Consider the following 21,110-nt stretch of genomic DNA (forward strand, 5'->3'; position numbering starts at 1 on the left):
ATATTCAGAGATAAACTTGCTATTTCAGCAACTTATTGATCATGCATTTGCATTCAAGAAAGGGGAAAGGGAAAAAAAAAAAAAAAAAGAAAGAAAAGAAAAAAAGAATGAGCCAGCCTATGGCTCTGGTTGGGGCATGGCATGGGCAGCCCTCAACCCAGCCCCATGGTGTGCTTCTGCTCCTCTAAGGCCTGTCCAGGAGCATCCCAGCTGCCCATGGCCACCTCGTCCCCCCAGGTGAGCAGCAGCAAAGAGGAATTTCATCCCTAGCTGTGCAAATAGGGTGCCTGCTTACTGTTCCTGGGCTCTGATGCCATCCTAAGTGCTTTGTGTGCATTTCCCCAGCTGTTACCCAGGTCATGCTGTGCTATCCCTTGCCCCGGGCCCTTTGAGTGAGTTCAGATTATCCGTGGGTGGCCGGGAGGGATGTGAGGTGCCCTCAGTAATGTGTGCATGGCGGGGAGCAATATGTGAAGCTGGGGTCCGTGGAGCTGGGAGCAGTGCTGAGGTTCTTTATAACCAGGTGTGATGAGTTTTGAGAAAATACATTTGCCTCTCTATTAGCTAGTTTAGTGTGCCCGTGCCACAGCTCAGCTGGCGCTCAGACTCCAGAAATGTGCCTGAGATATGTTGTGGCCCCGTGGCACAGCCTGTGGGCACGTTTGGGCCCTGCCTGCTGCACCTCGTGCATGGGGACAAGCCCCGAGGAACCCCTTGGCCCTTTTGGGAAGGGCAGAGCCGCCCAGTGTCACGCCAGGACCGCGCCGCGCTCTTTTGTCTGAAGCGATCACGTTCCCATTCGGGAGCATTTGGCTTTGTTGTTGTTTTTTTTTAATAATATAATCATATGCAAATGTTATCCTCTTTGGTGGGTTAGTCATGAATCAGAGGGCTCGTGCGTCTTATAGCACATCAACACTAGTGCTAGCTAAAGGGAACATTTAATTTATGGGCTAACTTATTTTTATGAATATGCAGGGCTGAAATTCAGCAGTTGGTGTGTGCTCTATGAAGTGACGTGACGGTTTTGTGTATCAAGATCAATGAATTACACTTTGTCTTTTTTTTTTTTTTTTTTCATGAAGCAGAAAGTCTTTGGAGTAACTTAGCCCTGGGGAGGAGCAGCGCTCCTTCCACGGTCCCGAAGCGGCTGAGCCCATCTCCCCACAGTTCAGCTACCAGAAACACAACCAAACGTTTAATTTAGCTGAAGCTGAAGGTCTCACAGCGGCAGAATTGTGTGTGCTCATTAAAAGGCAGCTGGACATTATTAGGGCTGATGGGAGTTACGGGACGTGCTGCTGTGGCGCTGCTGTGTGCGAGCAGCTCCCTCAGGTGCCTTCCCTTGGCCCTGCTGAAGTGGGCACAGGCCACAGTGTGACCATTTCAGTGTCACCTTGCTGATAACCTCTGGGCAGAAAGTGTTATTTCTATTTCGTATCTGTAGTACAGCAGTGCAGGTGTGCACGGCGCAGGGCTGGCAGGCCCGGCCCTCATCTCACTCAGCCGGGGGAGGCAGAGGCACCCAGAAGCAGGACATTTCATGGAAGATGAGAGGCAGCAGTGGAAGGGAGAGGGCCTGCAACATACCTTTGCTTTGTTCCTCTGTGGATTTTGATTTAAAGACCCCAGGCAGTCCCTTTGTGACCCTCCTGGCTGGCCACCTGGAGCAGTTGGCCTAGCACAGGATCCCACTGGGCCTTCCTGGCTGCTCTTTTGGCCAGGGGACAGCTAACCATAGCCGAGCTTGATTTCTGTCACTGGCAGAGCTCCTTTCCTGTCCAAATTAGTTTTGTTTGCGCTCTTAGCTCTTGCCAGACCTCCGTCCTGGAGGTGAGGGGCCAGTCTCTGCCACAAGTTGCACAAGGTGTAAGCCTCAAGCACAAGATCACCACTTGCCATTTACTTGGTGACTCTTCCATCCCTTTATTTCCTCCATTTTATTAAGATCTGGAACTTACTCTAGAGCTAGCAGTAGAGGGGCATCTTCACTGAATCGTCCCTTGGCCTAGAACTGGCTGCAGTGATTACTGGCAGAGGCCAGTAATCTGGCCTCTCTTCTGCTGTCATCCTCCCAGCAGCCAGGAGATGAGAGGAGCTGCCCTCCTCACCCTCCCCAGCCACACAGTGAAGTCCATGGACTTCTGGAAAGGGGCTGTGGGACGCTGGAGCCCTCGGTATTGCTTCCCTGCCGGTGCCAAGCTCAGCCCTGCAGCTCTCCCTCCAGGCATGTGTGGCCTCGCTCTGTCCCACTGTGCCCGGGGACGCAGCCCCCTGACAGCACCAAGCAGCAAACAGCAGCGGCTGCTTCCTCTGGGTCTCCAGGTCCCGTGTTTTATTTAGGTTTCATTTGGCCTGCCGTGCCTGGGCACAGTTAGAACAGCATTTGTAGCAATAAGAGATTAATACTGATTTATCATTGTGACCATTCACAATGACCAGGTCCTATACCACTGCAATACCCTTGGTAATGCCATAGGCTGATAAGGCACGCTGCTGTTACACCATGAAGTACCACAGTGGGGTTAAACCCTTCCCCAGACAGCGTGCGGGGTCCTGCTGGAGGGCAGCAGCCCCTGGCTGTGTTGCCTTATGGTCGGGTAATCTGTGCTGAGCCCCCGTTGGTGTTACGCTGTGTGCCATTAGCTCGGACACGTGGGTTTGCCTCGCTCAGCCTCGTGTCAGCTCGTGTGCTTGGATGGCAAATGCTGGTGCCCAGGAAAAAAAGGAGTGGTGGAGAGAGGAAAAATACCTGAGTTTGACAGATGCAATGTTTTAGTCTTGCTGGGAGGAAGCTGTGTTGCAAACTAACCTGGATGGGGCTCGATCAGCGTTTTTATAAATTGATCTGTGGGCTGTTTTTTCCCTTTAACTGGTTCTAGATAAATTTCCGCAGCTGTGCAGCACAGGTTTTGCTCTGTGCATGTGTAAGAGTAAACCAGAGCGACCAAGCGAGATGCTGTGCCTGTGCACAGAGCCTGAGCCCGCGATGGGGTTCTGGACCCACTCGGGATTCGGCCGTGGTGCTGAGTGCAGCGGGGAGGTTTTGTGATCCCCCGCCGCACGCAGCCCCAGCTTCTGCCTCTCTCGAGGGCTCGCTCCTCGCTCCGTGGCGTCAGACGTGCAGTGCCAGCCCTGCATGAGCAGGGCGCTGATCCGCAGCCCGCCGGAGCCTTCCTGCGCTGCAGGGCTGGCAGTCTGCTGCCACACAGCTGCAAGCCTTTTTCACAGGCAAGCAGCAAAATTTCTAGCCCCTGGAGGGGCCCTGCGAATTCGGCAGCTTGCAACGAGCTCATTCGCTTGCTGCTTTTCCATCTTTTCCTAACTGCGAGGTTGAAACCAAAGCGTTTCCCGCGCAGCGCGGTGCCCGTGGGTGCTCACGCCTGCGCATCCTCACCCGCAGCCAACCCTTGCCCCGAAGCAGACTCTCCCCGTGGCCGGTCGTGTTTGATTTCAAGCCGGTAAGTAGTTCGAGTGTGGTGCTAAAGGCAGGGCTGTGCTCTCGCTGGGGCGGGGAACGGGTTAAAAGCTGGACCGGGCCAAAACTCCCGCCACGGCTGCCAAGTCAAGTCAATGGCAAAACAGGATTACAAAAACCTGGCGGCGCCGCCGGTGGCCGGGACCCCTCCGAGTAAGATTGCTGTCGTTGTGAAAAGTTAGAGGCTCGTGCATGGAAATTCTGCGTAAAAGAGGGTGCTGGCCTCCCCCCGCGAAGCCTGCCACGTCCCATTACCGGGGGGCAGCTTGGTCCTGCCGCATGCCGGCGTGTGCAGGGCACGGTGCGCGCACGTAACGTGGTTGCTGGAGAAGTCCTGTCTCTCTTGCAGCAATGGTACACCAGCTCGATGAATGTCGTCTGCACCTGGCTGACGGACCGCATGGACCTGCAGCTTCACATCTACCAGCTGAAAACCCTCATTAGGATAGTCAAGGTAATCGCCCGCCGGGTTTTTCGCGAACGCCTTGCTGCTGAGAGGGGCGAGTGCATGTGTGCGGCGTGTCCTCCTAGGCAAATAAATTCAGCCCTTCACCGAGATGCTTCGAAATGAAGATTTTTATCAGATGGGTAAACAGGAACTTAAAATGCACAGAGGTGCAAAGTACAAGTGTAAATAAGAAAGTAACTACCTGCCTGAAAAAAAGGGGAAATATTGTTTATTCAGCCCTACCTGTACAATAAGCACGCCAAAATTAGCCTTTTTATGGTCGATCACACCCATGAACTCGTGTTAAAATGGGTTAAATCAAACCAGAAGTTTTTTAGCACTGTTTTACTAGAAATATTTAAGCCCAGCTCTGGCTTGTGATTATCATCAGAATGCAAATGAGGATTGTTCTCGTAGTTAATTGAAGTTGTTTCCTTTACAATGGGTGTGTATAATCAACTCTAAGAGATCCCAAAGGTGAGATAACATACCCTGAAAGTAACGTTTTTTTCCACGAGTGCACGTGTATGTGTATATGTGTGTGTGTGCGTGCCTTGGACTAATGATAATTATTTCAGTGTGAAATCACAGTGGTTTACATGAAATAATAAGATCACAGAAGGGGGTAAATATATTTTTGATCATTTTAGGTTCTATCTAATGCTTTTTTGTCTAGTATTTTATAATGTTTATGGTCTTGTGCGCAGTGAACACATTGAAGGCATGAATAAATTAAAACTGAAATGTATTAAATGTGCTTTTCATAACTGAAAACAACAGGCACAGGCAAATTATTTCTACTTGTCAGCTAGCTGAGGAAAGCTTTCTTCCTTGTGCTTTATTTAAAACAATATTACTTTCAGAAGCAGCTACAACAAATCCAATGACTCTCTGAAACAGTAGAACAGTGAATAGTTCCCATGCAGAGCACAGAGCACAATTACATGAACTACGGGACCAGAGTTTTATCACACAGAGTCGAGAAGTTTTTAAACATAAATTCACATGCAAGGAAATTAACCGTGATAACAAGGGAAGTACAGCTAGCTGTGGAAATGCAACTCCAGTTTCAGAATCAGGTGAAGAAAAAGAGATTTAAGAAATACATGCCATGTGCTTATCTTTATACATGAACAATTTTCTCCCGTATCCCGGACTTAGCGTATTTAATCCCAATCCTGTAGGTAGGATTATTTAACACAGAGCGTTCCAGGAACGTGTAATCACGTCCGCAGCTACAGGCGATAGGCATTCTGCTGCGTGAAGAAAAATAACTTCGCTTGCAGGCAGATGAATGCATCTAAAGCCAGGAAAGTGAGTCCAATAGAGCCTCACCCTGCTGCTTGGATGTGCTTTTAGACCCCAGCATACGTTTTTTAAAGCTCTCTCTGGTCCTCACTGCTCTGAAGCCCCTGTGCAGCCCTGCAGCCAGCCCACCTGCAGGTCCCACAAAGGCAGGGCTGTCAGACAGACACAATTTGTTGCTCTGAGGGGGGTCATGGTCGCCCTAGAGGAACCCCTGCTACTGCACAGAGGCTCTGCGCTGTGCCCAGCGGGGCTGGGATTTCCTTGGCACCCCAGCCTCTTCCGTGAGTGGCTCCCAAACCAGCCTTGACCTCTCTGCTGTCTCCTCCTTCCCCCTGCTTTAGAAAACGTACCGGGATTTCCGATTGCAAGGCGTGCTGGACTCCACCCTGAACAGCAAAACCTACGAGACCATTCGGAACCGGCTGACGGTAGAGGAGGCCACGGCGTCGGTCAGCGAGGGCGGAGGGCTCCAGGGCATCACCATGAAGGACAGCGATGAGGAGGATGAAGAGGACGACTAGGGGAGCTGGCCTGCAGGACCTCCCGGGGCTCGCCTGGTGTCCGTGCATGTACCTCGTCTGTAACTCAGTTAGCCACATTAGGAATTTTTCTGTCAGCTCTAAACGCCCATGAGAAGTTTACCAATACAAATGCCATGTTAGCTGTGTGGTAATAAGGTTAGCACCTCTCTTTGATTCATTGGTTTCCTGGTTTCATATCTATATGTTCATAAGCAATATGGAGCACCGTTGTTTAATACTGTTACTGGAGAACTACATAGAAAACATACTAGGTGTGTCCCTGTTATAATTAAAGTTTAAACAATGCTTCATTAATGTACTGTATATACATTGATGGTAAATTGTTGTGAAGATGAGTGAATCGAGTCCTTTCATTTCTTTGTTTCTCTTCTGTGGATGCCAACTGCTTAAAATTAATTAAAAAAACAGCTTTGTTTTTAAAAGAAAAACGAGGCAATTACAAATGATTTTTTTGTTCTCTCTGTTCATTTAAAAAACAGAAAACAAACAAACCCAGACAGCCGTTTGAATCATTCTGCATCCCTGTTAATATATCAGGCTCTTCCCTTCAATATGCAGTTAACTCCATAGAGGCTACATCCCAGAGGATTAGTCATTCTAATTGCCACACCAGATTAATCCTATCATTATGGATATATCATGCCACATTACAAGTCCAAAGCAGTTGTTTTATGTTGACGTTTGCTCCTCTAAATGTTACATTTTTGTTCAAATTTCCAATAACCGTGTATGTACAAAGACAACTTTAATTACAATCTTAGACTATACAAATGTGTTTATAATAATATATTGAATATTTATTTCGGTAGATTGTAACCATAATTTACAATTCCTCTGTTTCACAATGGTTTTTATATATGTCATGTACATTGCATTTTGACCGGTAACTGCATGTCCATCAGTCCCCCTTCCAGAGCTTTTACTTTCTGTGTAAAATAGTGATCCATCTTGCTTTTTTTGCCTTATACAAGCCGACAGTTGTAAAAGTGTGAGAACTGTGGCTTCTCAATAAATAACTATTCAGATGTCCTAAGAATAAATTATGGAGTCTTTTTATGTCTGCCTTAGAAAAAAAAAAAAAAGAAATTACAAGCTGAGATGTAAGAGCCCCCACCTCTCAGAATAAAGGCATTTTCTTTTCTCATGGGTGTTTTTACAGTTTATTAATTTAGAAGCTGGTTTCCAGACTTGTTCCCAGAGGTCAGGCTGGGCCTGGACCCTACATTCCCCAGGTACAAGGGCACGTGGGCTGTCACCACCCCGCTCGTTTCCACCGCTGTCTGGGACTGCACCCTGTCAGCTGGCCTTGGGCATCTAATTGATGGCCTGCTCCGGTACAGCCCCGTTATTACACGGCAATTAGCCTTACCCGACACTCACCTTCTGCAAAAAAAAGGCTTCAGTTTTATTTTGTCTTCTCCCAAAGAAGCCAAGGGAGGAATGGAAGGAAGGGGGGGCTCTGGGAACAGCCCGGGTGGGGTGCTGGGTCCCGGGATGGCTGCGGAGCCGGGAGCTCAGTCACCTGCAGTGCCGGATTTGGGGACCCTTCTCTCCCTGATAGTTCATCCCCCGGCTCTGGAGGTGCCCTGCAGCCCCACCGTGTACCCGTGGTGAGCTGAGCCCACACCAGGGATGGGGGCATCAGCGGGCTCTGCTCTATGTGCGGGTGGTGGGCACATTTAGCACCCTTTACATCGTGTAAGCCACTTGATGCACGGGCACAGGCAAGCTACGAACCCTTACTGTAACCTTGCAGATCACATCTTGGTTCCTGTCTCAGCCCACGGTGCTGGTAGGCAGAAGCACTGACAGGGAGAGGAGCCTCTGGGGACCTCGGCAGAAACGTGGCCACCGACACAGCTCTTCCCCACCCTACAGCTGTGCAAGTGCTCGGTCCTAAGGCCCCAGAGGAATGGAGGCAGCAATTGAATGGTTGAGGCAGACTTATGTCCTCTGAGATCAGGGGAGGTGCCTCTGCAGGCCTGTCGGTGGGACATATATAAAGAATTCCTATATCCTGACATCTCTGTGCTTGCAGCCACAACCAGAAGCCAGGCTCCTGAGCTATGCATATGCACGCTCATGTCCTTGTCTTCCTCTCCTGCCCCAGACACTGATACGACCTGCAACACCTCCAAGAGGAGGGCACCGGGAAAGCCTCAGCTGGGGTGGGCACCAGGCTGGGAGCAAAAAAGCACCGAGGAAAACCCAAATTTGTAGCTCCGCTCCCCGTCAGGCAGAGCAGAGCTAGAGAAACAGCTTGACTCCGCTCTGGAACAGGCTCCCCTTTTTTTTTTTTTTTTTTTTTTTTTTTTTTTTTTAACATGAAATATTTATTGGGTGAAAACACAGCCCACTTCCACCTGCCACCTTTCAAAATAGTGAGCCCTGCTCAGTTTTTTGAATGAAGCCGTGTGGGCGCAGCCTTCGGGAGCTGAGCCCTGGCGGCGCACCACCAGCACGCCGAGGTGCCGCCCTGCAGCGGCGGGGACGGCCGCGCTCCTCGGAGTTTCCCCGTCAGCAGCAGCGACCCTGCAGCCCGTGACAGCTTTTCACGTGGCCTCAGACCCCAGCGAAGCAGCTCAGGGACTCCGTAACAGCCCTGAGGCTCTGCCAGGCCTGACCGCGTGTCCTAAGAGAGGCAGCATTAGGCAGATCGTTTCTTTCAGGGAGTTTGGACCCAAATGAGCGTCGAGTTACAAACTTTGGTGTGAAGAACTCGTGCACGAGCGAAGCTGCAAGGCAGGATTGAAGCTCCCAGTCCTGCAGCATGAAGGCAAGAGAAGGAGCCTGGTGCACCCCCAGCCCGCCTGCAGATGGTTACGTGGTGCTGGCAGCCCGACCCCATCCCCTATGGGTGCTGCACCGGGAGCACCGAGTGCCCTCTTGGTTAAATCCTGCAGGAATCACCCCAAATGGTCTGGTGCTGCCTGAACAACACAAATCCGGGTTTAAAGCCCCCTCAGCCACGTAATATCCTTTGGATGGGGCTCGGGCTCGCGTAGGGCAAAGCTACACCTCGGGCAGCTTCTGAGAGGGTTTGCTGGTGGCTGGGAGCACCCTGGCAAACCCTGCCGAGGCGACGCAAAGGTCTCCTCTGCTGAAGCTGCTGCCGGTTTCACTTCAACCCGCTGCTGCAGTGGAACGAGCTCCAACAGTCAAAGGACTTCCTGCCAGTACAACTGCACCTAGATGAAGGATCTGCCAGTACAGTTATGTCAATCAGTTTGGGGAAAAGAGGAAAATTTCATTCCTCTGCCAGCAAAATTTTAAATGATAGATCAGGCCAAAACTTCTCTCATATTTACAGGGAAGTCCAGCGAAAATATCCTTTTTTTGACAGACTTACTTAAAGCATGTGGCATGGAGACTGAAAATGCTATCAACTATTTGACTGACAAGTGTCAGCAGCTGTTCATCCAATTTGTTTTATATCTCAGCAACTAACAGATTCTTTCCCCTCTGCTGTAAAGCATGTCTCCTGGCCCATAGGCATCTTAGAAATTGCTTTTCTGCCTCTCTGGTGACCAAAACGTCAAAAATATTAGGAGACAATTTGGTTTCAGAAGCATAAATAGGCATGCAGCAAAGCAAAGATGATTTTGTCAGTGTTCAGTCTGTGTTCTTTTAAAAAAAAAAAAAAAAAAAGTCACGGCAAACCTAAGGCAAAAATTACTCCTTGAAGCTTTAAAAGAAGAAGCTAAAGCAAACAAAGCCCCCAGTAAACCAGCACAAGTTAAACCAGCAGCTACCAAGGGAAAAGGGCTGGTATAGCGGCCAACCGAAACACAGCTGAGCCGTATCTCACCCCCTGCACTCTGTGAAGTTCAGGACTCTGCACCAGCACCACCGCCACCAGTTTTTATTGTAAAAAATGCTCCGTGGTGTCAGGATGCAACAGAGCCTCCACCATGCCAAGTTGAGGCCAGCTAAACCATTCACAAAAACCAGCCTTCCTCCTCTTCGCCCTGCAATGCTTCCAGAAACTGTTTGGTACCTGACTGTGTGTGATTTAAGCTACAGATACTGCAGGTGCCAACAGCTCTGAACTTGTTTGGCTCGGAAGCCTGAGCGACACCTCTCTCCGGTGAGCTGTGTCCGGCGGCATTTCCTCCGGTCGAGCGCATTCGGGCTCCCGAGCTGAAGGCGCTACGTGGCATTTTGCTCAGCCTCCCCAGAAGATACATATTCCGTTTCAAGTTGTAAATCTGCATTTGTTGTAACTATGCAAAATATGGGAGAAAAAAAGTGCAGAGATTATATGCAATCTGCCAGCAGAGTTGTGTGCCATGAGGAAAATGCCTCACAGGTCAAAACAAAGAAAAACACTGAGCAACAAATTAGTTGCAGGCAGTAGCTAATATGGAGATCAAAAGATTAAAATCAACATGCAACGATGAAATCACTGGAATAATAGGAGCACTTAAGAAGATTAAGTCAATAACAGAGTCCAGTAGTACAAAAATAAGATTTTGATTATACCGTAAAATTTGATATTGGGAGAGCAAAAGCAATTACAACCACGACATGCGTCGCTCTCCCCGCCTTAGACCATCTTGGCTCATTTCCTATGCAAGGAATACAGTTGTTGAAATAAACAGAAATGTTATGACTCGAGCGCTCGCTTCAAAAACAAACCAGGTGGTCAGATCAGCCTGGGGACTGACAAGACGGGGTCTGCAAAGCGAGGACTTGTTGCCGATCCCGGAGGATGCGACAGCTGGGGGGAACAAAGGCCGCACCGTTTAGGAGCGCTTTCGGCAGAGAGGGGGCTCCGAAAGCAGCTGATGTCGGGGCCTGTCGCCGGCTTTCAGCTGGACAGGAGAGCCTGGGGGAAGGAAGGAGGAGAGAAGGAGCTCGGAGGCTTGAAGTGAACAGGGCTGGGAACGCCGATGAGATATTGAGCCTGGTATTTCTTCCTATCCCGCTGAACCAGCGAGGACTGAGGGGTTGGTCCCATGACACGCTGGGGGCAGAGCACACGGCACCCCGACCCTCTCTAGACCCTCCCATAAGGGTCAGGAACATGTCCCACAGCCCCCTTCCAGTGCCAGGGCTCATCCAGCCACACAGCCCAGTGCGCTAATGCTCGCGGCCATGCATCCACCCTCGCTAAAACCTTCAGGAACAGATGAGGCAGTCCCTCAAAAGCATGCCGCCACAGATAGTGGGGCCAAAGACATGTAGCTTTACCCAGAAGTGGCCACCTCCTCACCCAAGGGGTCTGAGGGCCCTCGGTGGGCACCACAAAGCTCTGCGTGCCTTCGGGAGGAGCCCGGGCAGCTCCCCGGCACCGCAGAGCTGACGACTCGCCTGGGTTTCTCTCTAAAGTGTTTTTTCAGCATCACTAACTCCAGCCCCACCCCCGTCCCCACCCCAAAATCACAAGCTAGGCTCATAATTAAATCAAATAAATAAATTATCAGCTATTTTTATAGAATTTGTGGGTGTTCTTGAACATTCAGGGAATACTTGGGTCGCGCATGGAAGTTTTTTTCCTGCAAGAACTAGGTCTGGCTTTTTAGTTTGGGCTCTGATCGTTGGGAGGATTTTTTAGTGGTTCTTTCAGATCGCATCTTCTGGGGCTGAAATGATAAAAATACAAAATAAAATGAAAAAATTAAAAAGTGATTCTTGCACTGAGGGGCTCTGGTTTGTCCTGACAGAAGGAGGTGACATGCTGCCGTCCACTGCTCCCCCGGTACCTTGCAGACCGCCGCGGAGTCCTGCTCTGCAGAGAACAAGGATGTCTACAAAAATGATGTCCTTCAAGCAAAGATAAATGCAAACATCGAACAATATGAGCCATGGCATAGCCAGAAAAATGGCAAAACACTGAGTGGGGAGTTGTAAAATGACTGGGAATGGCAAATGTTATTGGCTTTGGAAAGGTTCTTCCTCCATTTGATTTTTTTCACGGAAAAAGCACATACTTTTGAAAATGAGATGTTTTTCTAACTCATTAAGAAGAGAATAATTCAAAACACGTGGGGTTTGTCCCACTTTTTTTTTTTGGCCATCCTTCTTTCAAGCAAAAAAGGGAAGGAATGGGAACGCAAAACTGAAGTGGGCTTCTACCCATTTTCACTGCTTTTTGCTCCTTTTTCTGAAATGTTTTCAGTAGGAAAGTGAGAACAAGGCCATCCCCCCATTATATTCTCCTTCTCTACTTCCTCCCACCTTTTCTCCTAAATAGAAAATAAGGGGGAAAAGAAAAAAAAAAAAAAGAAAAACACACAACAAAACCAGAAAAACTTGAGAGCTCCCACTCTTTCAAAACGAAGAAGTACACCACCTCAAACCAGGAAGGAGGGACATCTCTCGGGTTTGGTTTTCAGCAACGAAACACCGCATCGCTCCATCGCTGCGACGCGAAGACCGGCTGCTTCCGACAGCGAGGCGGGAGAACAGCAGCCGCCCCTTCAGCATTTTCTCACTTGCCTTGGTGGCCGAGGGGCTTTGGGTAAGATGAGGACCCTGCTGACTCTTGAATACTCCCAGACCAGAGCGGTCCAGCAGCAGGACCTGGTCTCTCTGGTGAGGTTGCCATGCCTCGCAGGCAGGCAGCGCCTTGGGGGCACAAAGCCCGGTGGGGACGGAGCCATCCGCTGCCATTCCTGTTGACAGGCAAACCAGAATAGGCTCTGGCTCACTTTCTCCGAGCTGCGGAAGGAAGAATGAGCAGAGAAAAGAGTTCATTCAATTGCTTCTGTTTGGCAGCTCTGCAGGACTCTGCGTGCACAGAAAGGGACGTGGCAAGCAAGGAGGTGCCGTTTTTAGACTTACATAAACCAGCCTGCTTGCCATCGAGGCACTCCTCGGGCAGCTCGTGCCACGGAGCCTTACCAGTTGCTCTGCAGTGCGGCTACATTTCAAACATTTCAGGCTCTTAAAATGAGACACGGGTTAAAAATGTCAGTGCTGCCCCTGCCATCACTGACAGAGTCGCACAGCGGAGCCGTGCAGGGACACTGGGCCACTGCGTGCCCAAAATCCCGCTGTGTTTGCTCCGGGCCCCATTCAGTGCTCCAAAACCTAGCTCCACAGTACAGTGCTTCAATACGCCAATTTTTATTTTTCTTAAAAAAATAATTAAAAAAAAATTATCTGCCTACGTATACGCAGTGATGTGTGCATGAGTCAGTGAACGGGCTGAAACAACAGTCTGCAGGGACTCGGCGCCTCTGCTCCAGCCCAGGTGGCCTCAGCCTGCAGCGGCATGGTGGTGGCAGCGGGGTCACCCCAGCGACCCAAGGATCTTATGGGGTCACCCCACCGACCTCAGGGCCCTATCGGATGGGAGGACAGCCTGGGAAGGCTGTGTGCTGCCCCTGCTACACAAGGTACCGCGGCTTCCAAGAGGAAGCAGGCAAAGAGGTAACAGCCTGCCTTACCCCAGATCTTCTTCTCACAGTTTCCCCTTTCGTTGCTCACCGTTTTGTCCAAAAAGAGCGTTTCTGAGGGCTGCAAACTGAGCTGCAGAGACACACCTCGGGCTGCCCCAGTCGCTGCCTTGCTCCAAACCAGCCCTGAGCCCTTGGTCATGGGGCCAGAGAACAGGAAGCACCACGACCCCACTCCTGAAGCCGCCCCTGGCTTGTAGAGGCAGCCCCATCCTGACTGCCTGGGCTCGCCCGCTTGCCCCTCAACCTCTGCTATTAAAAAAAATAAAAAAAATGCATTTTATATACACACATGGATATACAAAAGAAAGCAGCACAGAAATCAAAGCCACCATTTCGGAGGGAGGGAGACCGCAGCGTAACGCTAACAACTTTCGGCAGCTTCCACTGGGGAGTTTAAGCAGCTGCCACGTTAAATAACCAGGAGGAGCCCAAAGTTATCTCCCGGCGGCCCACAGCCGCCCAGAGCCCCCTACACGGGCCGGGGGGACCCGGGGATGGGGGGACCCGTGCGGGACGGGGATTTCGTTGAGCACCGGGGAGATGCCCAGCTCCCGGCCGCCCCGTCGGGGCTGGTGGCAGGGGGCAGAGGGTCCGGACGCCCTCCCCACAGCCCCAAACCCCCACCCCGGGCTGCGGCACGGCCCTCGGGAGCCCTCCGGCTCGGGGGTCCGGTTGTCGGGGCCCGGAGGGGGAATCCCGGCCGGTTTTCGATATCAGCACCCCGGGAGGATTTGGGGCTGGGGTCGCCGGATGCGCCTTGTGCCCAAGGTGGAGGTGGGCGTTGGGGTAAAAAAATGGGGGGAGGAAACGCTGGGGGCACAAGGTATCGGGGAGTCCTGTCGGGACGGGCACCCGGACTCGTTTTTTGGGGGGAAAAAAATAAGAAAAACCTGCAGAAGTGATTACGGGTGCGCTGCGAGCGGCTCTGCGGCACGGTGCTGCCAGGGAAAAGCGGCCCTGGGAGCATCTCCCTGCCGCAAGTGCCGGGGGGGGAAGCTGGGGGGCGAAGGCTTCCAGCCCAATCCCCCCAAAACCTCCCAGAGCCCCATCCCGAAGCTCCCAGGGCAGTGCTGCGGCTGGGGCAGCCGTCCCAAACCCAGTCATTTCCACCACGCTTGCCGGCACAGCACAAGCGGGATCGCTAGAGACAGCCCCCAGCTGTGCCCAAACCTGCGATTTCAATTAAAACCTGAGCTCCGCCGGGCGGCTCGGAGCCGCCAGCCCAAAGCACGGATGCACCCGGGCACGGGGGGGCTCCCTGCGGGGCCGTGGGAAGGAGGAGGCCCTGGGGCTGCTGCTGGGGGGTCCTCCCCGAGGATCCTCGCCCCTCTCGGGGGTCTGCGAGACCCCCCTGGTCCGGGCCAGAAAGCAGCCGGGCCAAGCATCGGCAGCCCGGGCAGGGCGAGGGCGGCGCGGGGATGCTGGCAGCGAGCTCCCGGCCCCGGCTCCGCAGCCCTCTTTTATCCCGCCCGAAATCATCTCGTTTACAGAAAATATTTGTTTGCACTATTAGTTGGTACTGGAGTTAATTACTCAACGTGTGAGCGGGGAGTAATATGGATAAAAGCAGCCCCAGTGTTTATTGTGTGGGTGAGCTGTTGAGCGGTGCTTGAATAAACTGCAATTAGGGTTAGATAGAGATTAATTAACATGTGAGTGGCAAGGTGTAAAATAGTTCCCAACCCTCCACTCAGTATAATCTGCAGGCGAGGAAAAAGAAGTTTGTGGAGGCTAATTAAATACTTTGCTAAAGCCGGCGAGCCCCGGGAGCGAGCGGGGAGCCCAGCCACCGCCTGCCCGCTGCCCGGCTCGGCACGGCTCGGCTCGGCACGGCTCGGCCGGGCTCTCCGGCAGCCTAAACCCCGGGTGTGCTTCGTGCCGGTGCGCTCGGCATCGCCTCCCCTCCAGCTCCCCAAAAGCGGGGGGGGTTCCCTCGCTGCCCCGCCGGGAGGATGGCGAGGGCCGGGGGTCCCCCTCCCCGGAGCCCACCTGCGGTGGGAGCGCGGCGCAGAAAGGGGGGGGGGGGGGGGGGGGGGGCTGCTCCCTCCTCCTTCTCCGTGGCTCCCCCAAATTCCCAAATTAGTTTCGGCAGCGTGTTGTGGTTCGCAGGTGACAAAGCCTGCCTGCAAACAGCCGCCGGCGAGCTGCCCCGGCGGGGAGAGGAGGCGCGGCTTTGTCAGCGCCGCACAAAACCGCCGAATTCCTCCAAACTTTTCTTAGGCGTGCTAGGGAGGCGGAAAAAAAAAATAAAATAATAATATATCGGGGCCTTTTCATTGCTTGCTTTACCTCTGGCCAGGCTCAATCTTAAACCCTCCGCTCCCCCGCCTCCCCCGGCTAATCCTCCCCTTTATTTTAGGGACGCACAAAACCAGGTTCACGCAGCGCTATAGTGGCTCCGAGTGAAAGGAGCGAGCGCCCTGAATCGCCGGGGAAAATTGCTCGGGGTGAATGGGGCCAGGAGAGGGGCGGCGGCCGGGCCCCCCCAAAACCCAGGTGGGCACGGGGCTCCCCCAATTACCGCGTCCCCGCAGCTGAGCTGCCTGCGAAGCCTCCCCTCCCGCACCAAGTCGTTTTAATTAGAGGCAGGCAGGGGAGAAACCCCGGCACCCGGGCGCGATAATGCGGAGCCTCCTGTTTGGAGAAGGGGGGGGGAGCCGGAGGGGGGCACGAAAAGGATGAAAAGGGGACGGGAGATGGGGAGAGCCGCCCGCCCGCACGGCCGGAGGAGCGGGCAGCTCGCGGGGTGACAAGCCGCAAAACTCCCGATCGCAGCGCTCGGCTGCCTTTTTTTTTTTTTTTTCTCCCCATTTTCTTTCCTTTTTTTTTTTTTTTTTTTTTTTTTCCAAGAAAACCCAGCCCCGGACTCGACTCCCTCCGCGTTTATTTAAGGCTAATCACCAGCTACCCTGCGAGGGGAGGGGGGTGGAATTAAACTTAGTTTAATTAACATTAATACACTGTCCTAATTAATGGGTTGGCTATTAATTTATACATGCTGGGGAGGCTCGCAGATAAGTGACAATTTATTAATTATCTTCCAGCTCGGTTGCAACGGAGCTGATTGCAGATGGGTTGCCAAAATAACTCGAGCATGGTTGCGTGGTAGTTGCTTTAGGAAAAAAAAATCATTCTCCCCCTTCTTAAAAAAAAAAAATAAAAAATCCTCACGCTCACTCCGAGTGGCTCTTCTAACCCCAGCAAGAACTGGAGCACTCTTTTCCACCCAACTTGTGAATCGCACTTGCCTTCTAATTTGCCACATGCAAAACGATTCCTCTGCTTTGCAAGTTGCTTTTTAAGAAGGGAGAGAGAGAGGGGAAAAAAAAAAAAGAAAGAAAGAAAAAAAAAACAGCTCGCACACGAGCGATTTGTGCGTCTTAAACTGGAAGGAAATTGTGCGTGGAGGGGGCGGGGGGGGGCTCCTCTTCCTCTCCCTGCCCCAGCCCACCGCGCTCCAGCCCGGCGCCGGGGCTCGGGGAAGCTCCATGGTGGCATCCCCGTGTCATTCTGCTCCGAGTGACTTCATGTGATGTCAGCCTTAAATGTACGAGACGGGGAGCTGGCGCTCGGGAAGATGTTTGCCGTCAAAATGTGACTGTGGCCGCAGCGCGCTGCTCGGATGCGTCTCGCCGGCGCTAGCCACGGCTAGGTAGGTGAGTGGCCACCGGTCCCGCGGCGACCCCCTGCCCCTCGCCGTGCCCCCCGCCCCGGCGTCTCCCGCAGCCATCGGCGGGGCTGGGCAGGGTGGTAATGCCTGGGGGAGGGTTTTCTTTTCTTTTTTTTTTTTTTTTTCTTTCCCTTTTCCTTTCCTTCCCCCCCCCCCTTTTTTTTTTTTTCTTTTAAATACTAACAAGGTCTAGCTCGCATGTTACTTTAGCGCGTTCCGCTTAATGAGCAGTAATCTGGTACCCTACGTGCCATTGTTCTGGGATATGTTCATTTGAATGTAAATAGGGAGGGGGTGCCGGTGGGGGGGGGGGGGGGGGCGGGAGAGGAAGGGGGGGGAAGAACAAGGTGCTTATTAAATTGATTTGTCTCCTGGCTTTTCTGGAATGCAGAGCCGAGCGCAGGAGCGAGCGGCTGCTCACCCCGAGTCCCCGGGCGGCGCAGCGCCATGGCGAGCTCGGGGTCGCTGGAGACGGTCATGCCTTCCTCCTGCCCCCGGCACGACGGCAGGGCCGCCGCCGCTAACCCCTCCAAGAGCCTGGCCTTCTCCATCGAGCGGATCATGGCCAAGACGTCGGAACCCAAGCCGGCCTTCGAGCAGAGGCAAGGCGGCCCGGGGCCGGAGCCGGAGCCGGGCAAGAAGCCGCTGAGCCTGTGCTCGCCCCTGCCCTGCGTGATCCCCATCCCGCCGCTGGGCTACGAGGTGCCCTCCAAGACTCTCCTCAACTACTCGGAGCTGTGGAAGAGCAGCCTGCGGGGCGGCGGGGGGCTCTGCAAAGCCAACTGCGGCGTGTGCTGCAAGGCAGAGCTCGCCCTGGGCCAGCCCAGCGGCCGGCTCATCAAGCCGCAGGTCATCCACCAGGCGGGGGCCGTGCCGGCCGCCCCCCGCTCCCTTTACTACTTCAATTACCTGGACGCCGCGTACCACCCGGCCGACCTGCTGCACGGACAGCTCTTCCCCGCCGGCCTGCTGGGCGCCCCGCCGCCGGGGGGGCTCTCCGCTCACCAGAAGCTTTTCCTGCTGGAAAACGCCAAGCTGGCGGGGCTGGCGGCCGAGAAGCTGCCGCCGCCGCCTCCCCCCCTGGCGCACAAGGAGAGGCTGCCCGGCCACCTGGACCAGGTGATGAAGGAGGCGGCGGAGCGCGGGGGCCCCCCCAAAGGCCACGCCAAGCTGGGAGGCGGCGGGGCGGCGGAGGGCAAGCCCAAGAACTTCACCTGCGAGGTCTGCGGCAAGGTAAAAAGAGGGTTGAAAAGGGTTCCCGGGGGGAGACGAGGCTCTGAGGAGGGGGATACGGGGAGGTGGGAAAGGTGTCCCCCCCCCCCCTCAGGTCCTAACCTGGCCGTGCCGGCGCTTCCCGCAGGTGTTCAACGCGCACTACAACCTCACCCGCCACATGCCGGTGCACACGGGGGCCAGGCCGTTCGTCTGCAAGGTGTGCGGAAAGGGCTTCCGCCAGGCCAGCACCCTGTGCCGGCACAAAATCATCCACACGCAGGTAGGTGGGGGGCAGCCGGGCCTCGGGGGGGGCGGTTACCCCTCCTTCCCAACCCCCTGCACCCCTCCCCGCAGCCCCCTAACGGGCCTCTCGCCCCCCGGTGCAGGAGAAACCCCACAAGTGCAACCAGTGCGGGAAGGCGTTCAACAGGAGCTCCACGCTCAACACCCACATCCGCATCCACGCCGGCTACAAGCCCTTCGTCTGCGAGTTCTGCGGCAAGGGCTTCCACCAGAAAGGTGAGCCGGGCCGAGCCGGGCCGGGCCGGGCCGGGGTCGGGTCCCCTCGCCCATCCTTATGGGGACGAAGCGGGGCGAGCCCTGCCCGGCCGGGGGATGCGAGGGGCGCGGGCCGAGCCGCCGCCGCCGCCGTTCCCAATTACTTTCTCCCCGAGCCCCGGGCCGCATCGCCAGGGCCCGCCGGCGGCTCGGCCCTATAAATGCTTTTTAAATGAGAGGTGCCGGGCCCCGGTCCTAATCCCGGGCCCTCCATTTGCCGCGGGTCACCGCGCCGCCCCTGCCCCTCATTTGTGCCGTGCCGGTTGCGCGCTGCCCCGCGGTGATGCGGAGCGGCTTTGACAGGGGGCCGGGGGGGGAGCTGGGGGCCGCTTCCTGCCGCCCCCCCCTCACCTGTGTGCCCGGGCACCCTCGGGTAACCCCCTCGTCCCCCTCTCTCCTCTCCCGCAGGCAACTACAAGAACCACAAGCTGACCCACAGCGGCGAGAAGCAGTACAAGTGCACGATTTGCAACAAAGCCTTCCACCAGATCTATAACTTGACTTTCCACATGCACACCCACAACGACAAGAAGCCCTTCACGTGCGTCACTTGCGGGAAAGGATTTTGCAGAAACTTTGATTTAAAGAAGCACGTCCGAAAGTTGCACGACAGCGTCTCCAGCGCGCCGCCGCCGCCGCCCCGGGACCCTGCGCGCAGCGGGCAGAGCTAAGGGCCCCTCTCGGCCCCGCTCCCCGGGCCAGCACTATTTATCCGAGCCAGCCTTTTGCTTCTGTCTCTTCCCCAGCGAGCTCAGCCGCCGGCAGCCATCGGCCCCGGGCCGCAGCTGTACATACGAGGAGCCCCCCGAGCTGCAGGAGGGGCCGGCGCCAGGACAGCGCTCTTTATACGTGTCTGTAAATCTCCACTTTAAATGTACGCTCGAATAAGTGAGGAATATATCTATATATCTAACCTAGCCCGGGACAATAAACCGGCCCTTCGTAGGTGTCTCATTTCCCTCCTCGGCCCCGGCTCCGAGCCGGGAGCGGGCGGCACGGCGCTGCCCGGGCCCCCCAGGAGCGGCGGGGAGGGCCGGGGCGCCCCCCGAAGGGCCCGGAGCCCCCCCGAAGGGCCCGGCTCGTTCCGGCGTGTTTCGGCCGCTCCCGAGTGCCCGTCCTTCCCTGCATGCAGATGAAACGATCTCACGCTTGCTTTCCGAGTAATGACCCAAATTAAGAGAGAAAACACAGACCCTTCAAAGCGCATTACATTAATCTAATCACTCCCAGCAGGCCTCAGAAACTCTTTTTGATCAGAATATGGATAATCAAGCACTTGGATTACACTAAATATCCCCTTCTCGGCTCCCCCCTTCCCCTACCTTTAATATGCAAGTGTCTATTCCGGCCACGTCGTTAGGAACAATATTATCCTAGCGGAGAAACGAGACCGGGGTGGCCGGGAGCGTGCGTGCTGCTGGGGCCGGGCTCGCCAATGAAGAGGGGAAGGAGCGAGCCCCAAGTGCCCGGGGACGCCGTGCCGGGAGCTCACCTCTCCCCGCTTCGTTCCGCGGCAGGAGGCGAGGACAAGCGCAGCTCGCCGCCGAGCGCACGGACGGGAGCCGACCCCTCGCACCGCCTTTTGGGATTCGTTACCGGGCGGCGACGCTGGAGCCCAGAGGGCTTGGCTGGCCCCACAGACCACCGCGGGGCTTTCGTCCTTGCTCGGCTTTGGGATTTTGGCGGTGCCAAAAGTTAGAGTTTTGACGCTTCGGGGCCGGGTGAGGCGCGGGAAGCGATGCGCAGCGAGCCCGGCACCGTGGTACCGTTTGTTGGGGGGGGAAAAAAAAAAAAAAAAAAAGAGAGATTTGGGGAGAGTTTCGGGTTAAAAAGGAATTAAAAAAAATAAGCAAGCCCCGTCGCCGTAAGTCACCGCGGTTGGGGACCTGGGAGGGGGCTGATCCGTCCCCGAGGAAAGGGGCTGCAGCTCGACCCCAAGCAAAAAGCGGCCGCCGGGACGGAGCGGGGCGTGCGGGGGGCGGCAGCAGCGCCAGGGACCCCCGGGGGGTGCGGGAGGGTCCCGGGGACAGCGGCGTGTCCCCCGCCCCCGGGGCTGCGGGACGGGGCCGAAAGCCGAGGAAGAATGCGGTTTTCTTTTTTTTTTTTTTTTTTCGGGGTTTTCGCTGGTGTTTGCGGAGCTGTCGGAGGGGCGGCGGGAGCCTCGGCGCAGCTCGGCGCGCTCCAAAGGGCAGCCCCGGCCGGTCCTGGAGGGGGTTTTTTGTCCCTTCGGCCCTCCCGGGGGCGGCGGGCAGAGCTCCCCGGGCCGGCCGGGAGCGGAGGGGGGAGCCCTGCCCGCCCCCCGGCTCCCCGCACACACCCAGGCGGCGGATGGCGGGGGAGGGTGGCTCTGTCAGACACACACACACACACACACACGCCAGAGACTCCAATTATCCTCTCCCTCACAAGATGTTTCTGCTGTCCACGACTGCTCACACTTCAGCACTCTTGCCAGCAAGCCTCACTGCGAGCACAAAACCCGCAC

General features: G+C 54.8%; 2 protein-coding genes across 11 annotated transcripts in view; both read left to right on the top strand.

Moving 5' to 3' along the window:
• The window catches only part of CADPS (calcium dependent secretion activator), a gene marked incomplete at its 5' end in the record, with an annotated part of 195,724 nt that extends 188,914 nt beyond the window's left edge, over nucleotides 1–6,810 (top strand). For all 10 annotated transcript variants that reach the window (XM_082768147.1, XM_082768149.1, XM_082768152.1 and 7 more), the window contains 2 exons: nucleotides 3,828–3,932; nucleotides 5,576–6,810. In XM_082768147.1, the coding sequence (XP_082624273.1) occupies nucleotides 3,828–3,932; nucleotides 5,576–5,755 (285 nt within the window). In that variant the 3' untranslated portion in view covers nucleotides 5,756–6,810. The remainder of the gene's footprint in view (nucleotides 1–3,827; nucleotides 3,933–5,575) is intronic.
• A 10,489-nt stretch (nucleotides 6,811–17,299) lies between these two features.
• FEZF2 (FEZ family zinc finger 2) lies at nucleotides 17,300–19,296 on the top strand (the record flags this gene model as incomplete). Its single annotated transcript, XM_082768621.1, has 4 exons — nucleotides 17,300–18,085; nucleotides 18,213–18,347; nucleotides 18,454–18,586; nucleotides 19,034–19,296. The coding sequence occupies 4 exons, from the start codon at nucleotides 17,300–17,302 to the stop codon at nucleotides 19,294–19,296; spliced, it is 1,317 nt and encodes a 438-aa protein (XP_082624747.1).
• Nucleotides 19,297–21,110: the final 1,814 nt, after the last annotated feature.

The sequence above is a fragment of the Aythya marila genome (assembly GCF_965140915.1).
Source record: "Aythya marila genome assembly, chromosome: 10".
Classification (NCBI taxonomy): domain Eukaryota; kingdom Metazoa; phylum Chordata; class Aves; order Anseriformes; family Anatidae; genus Aythya; species Aythya marila.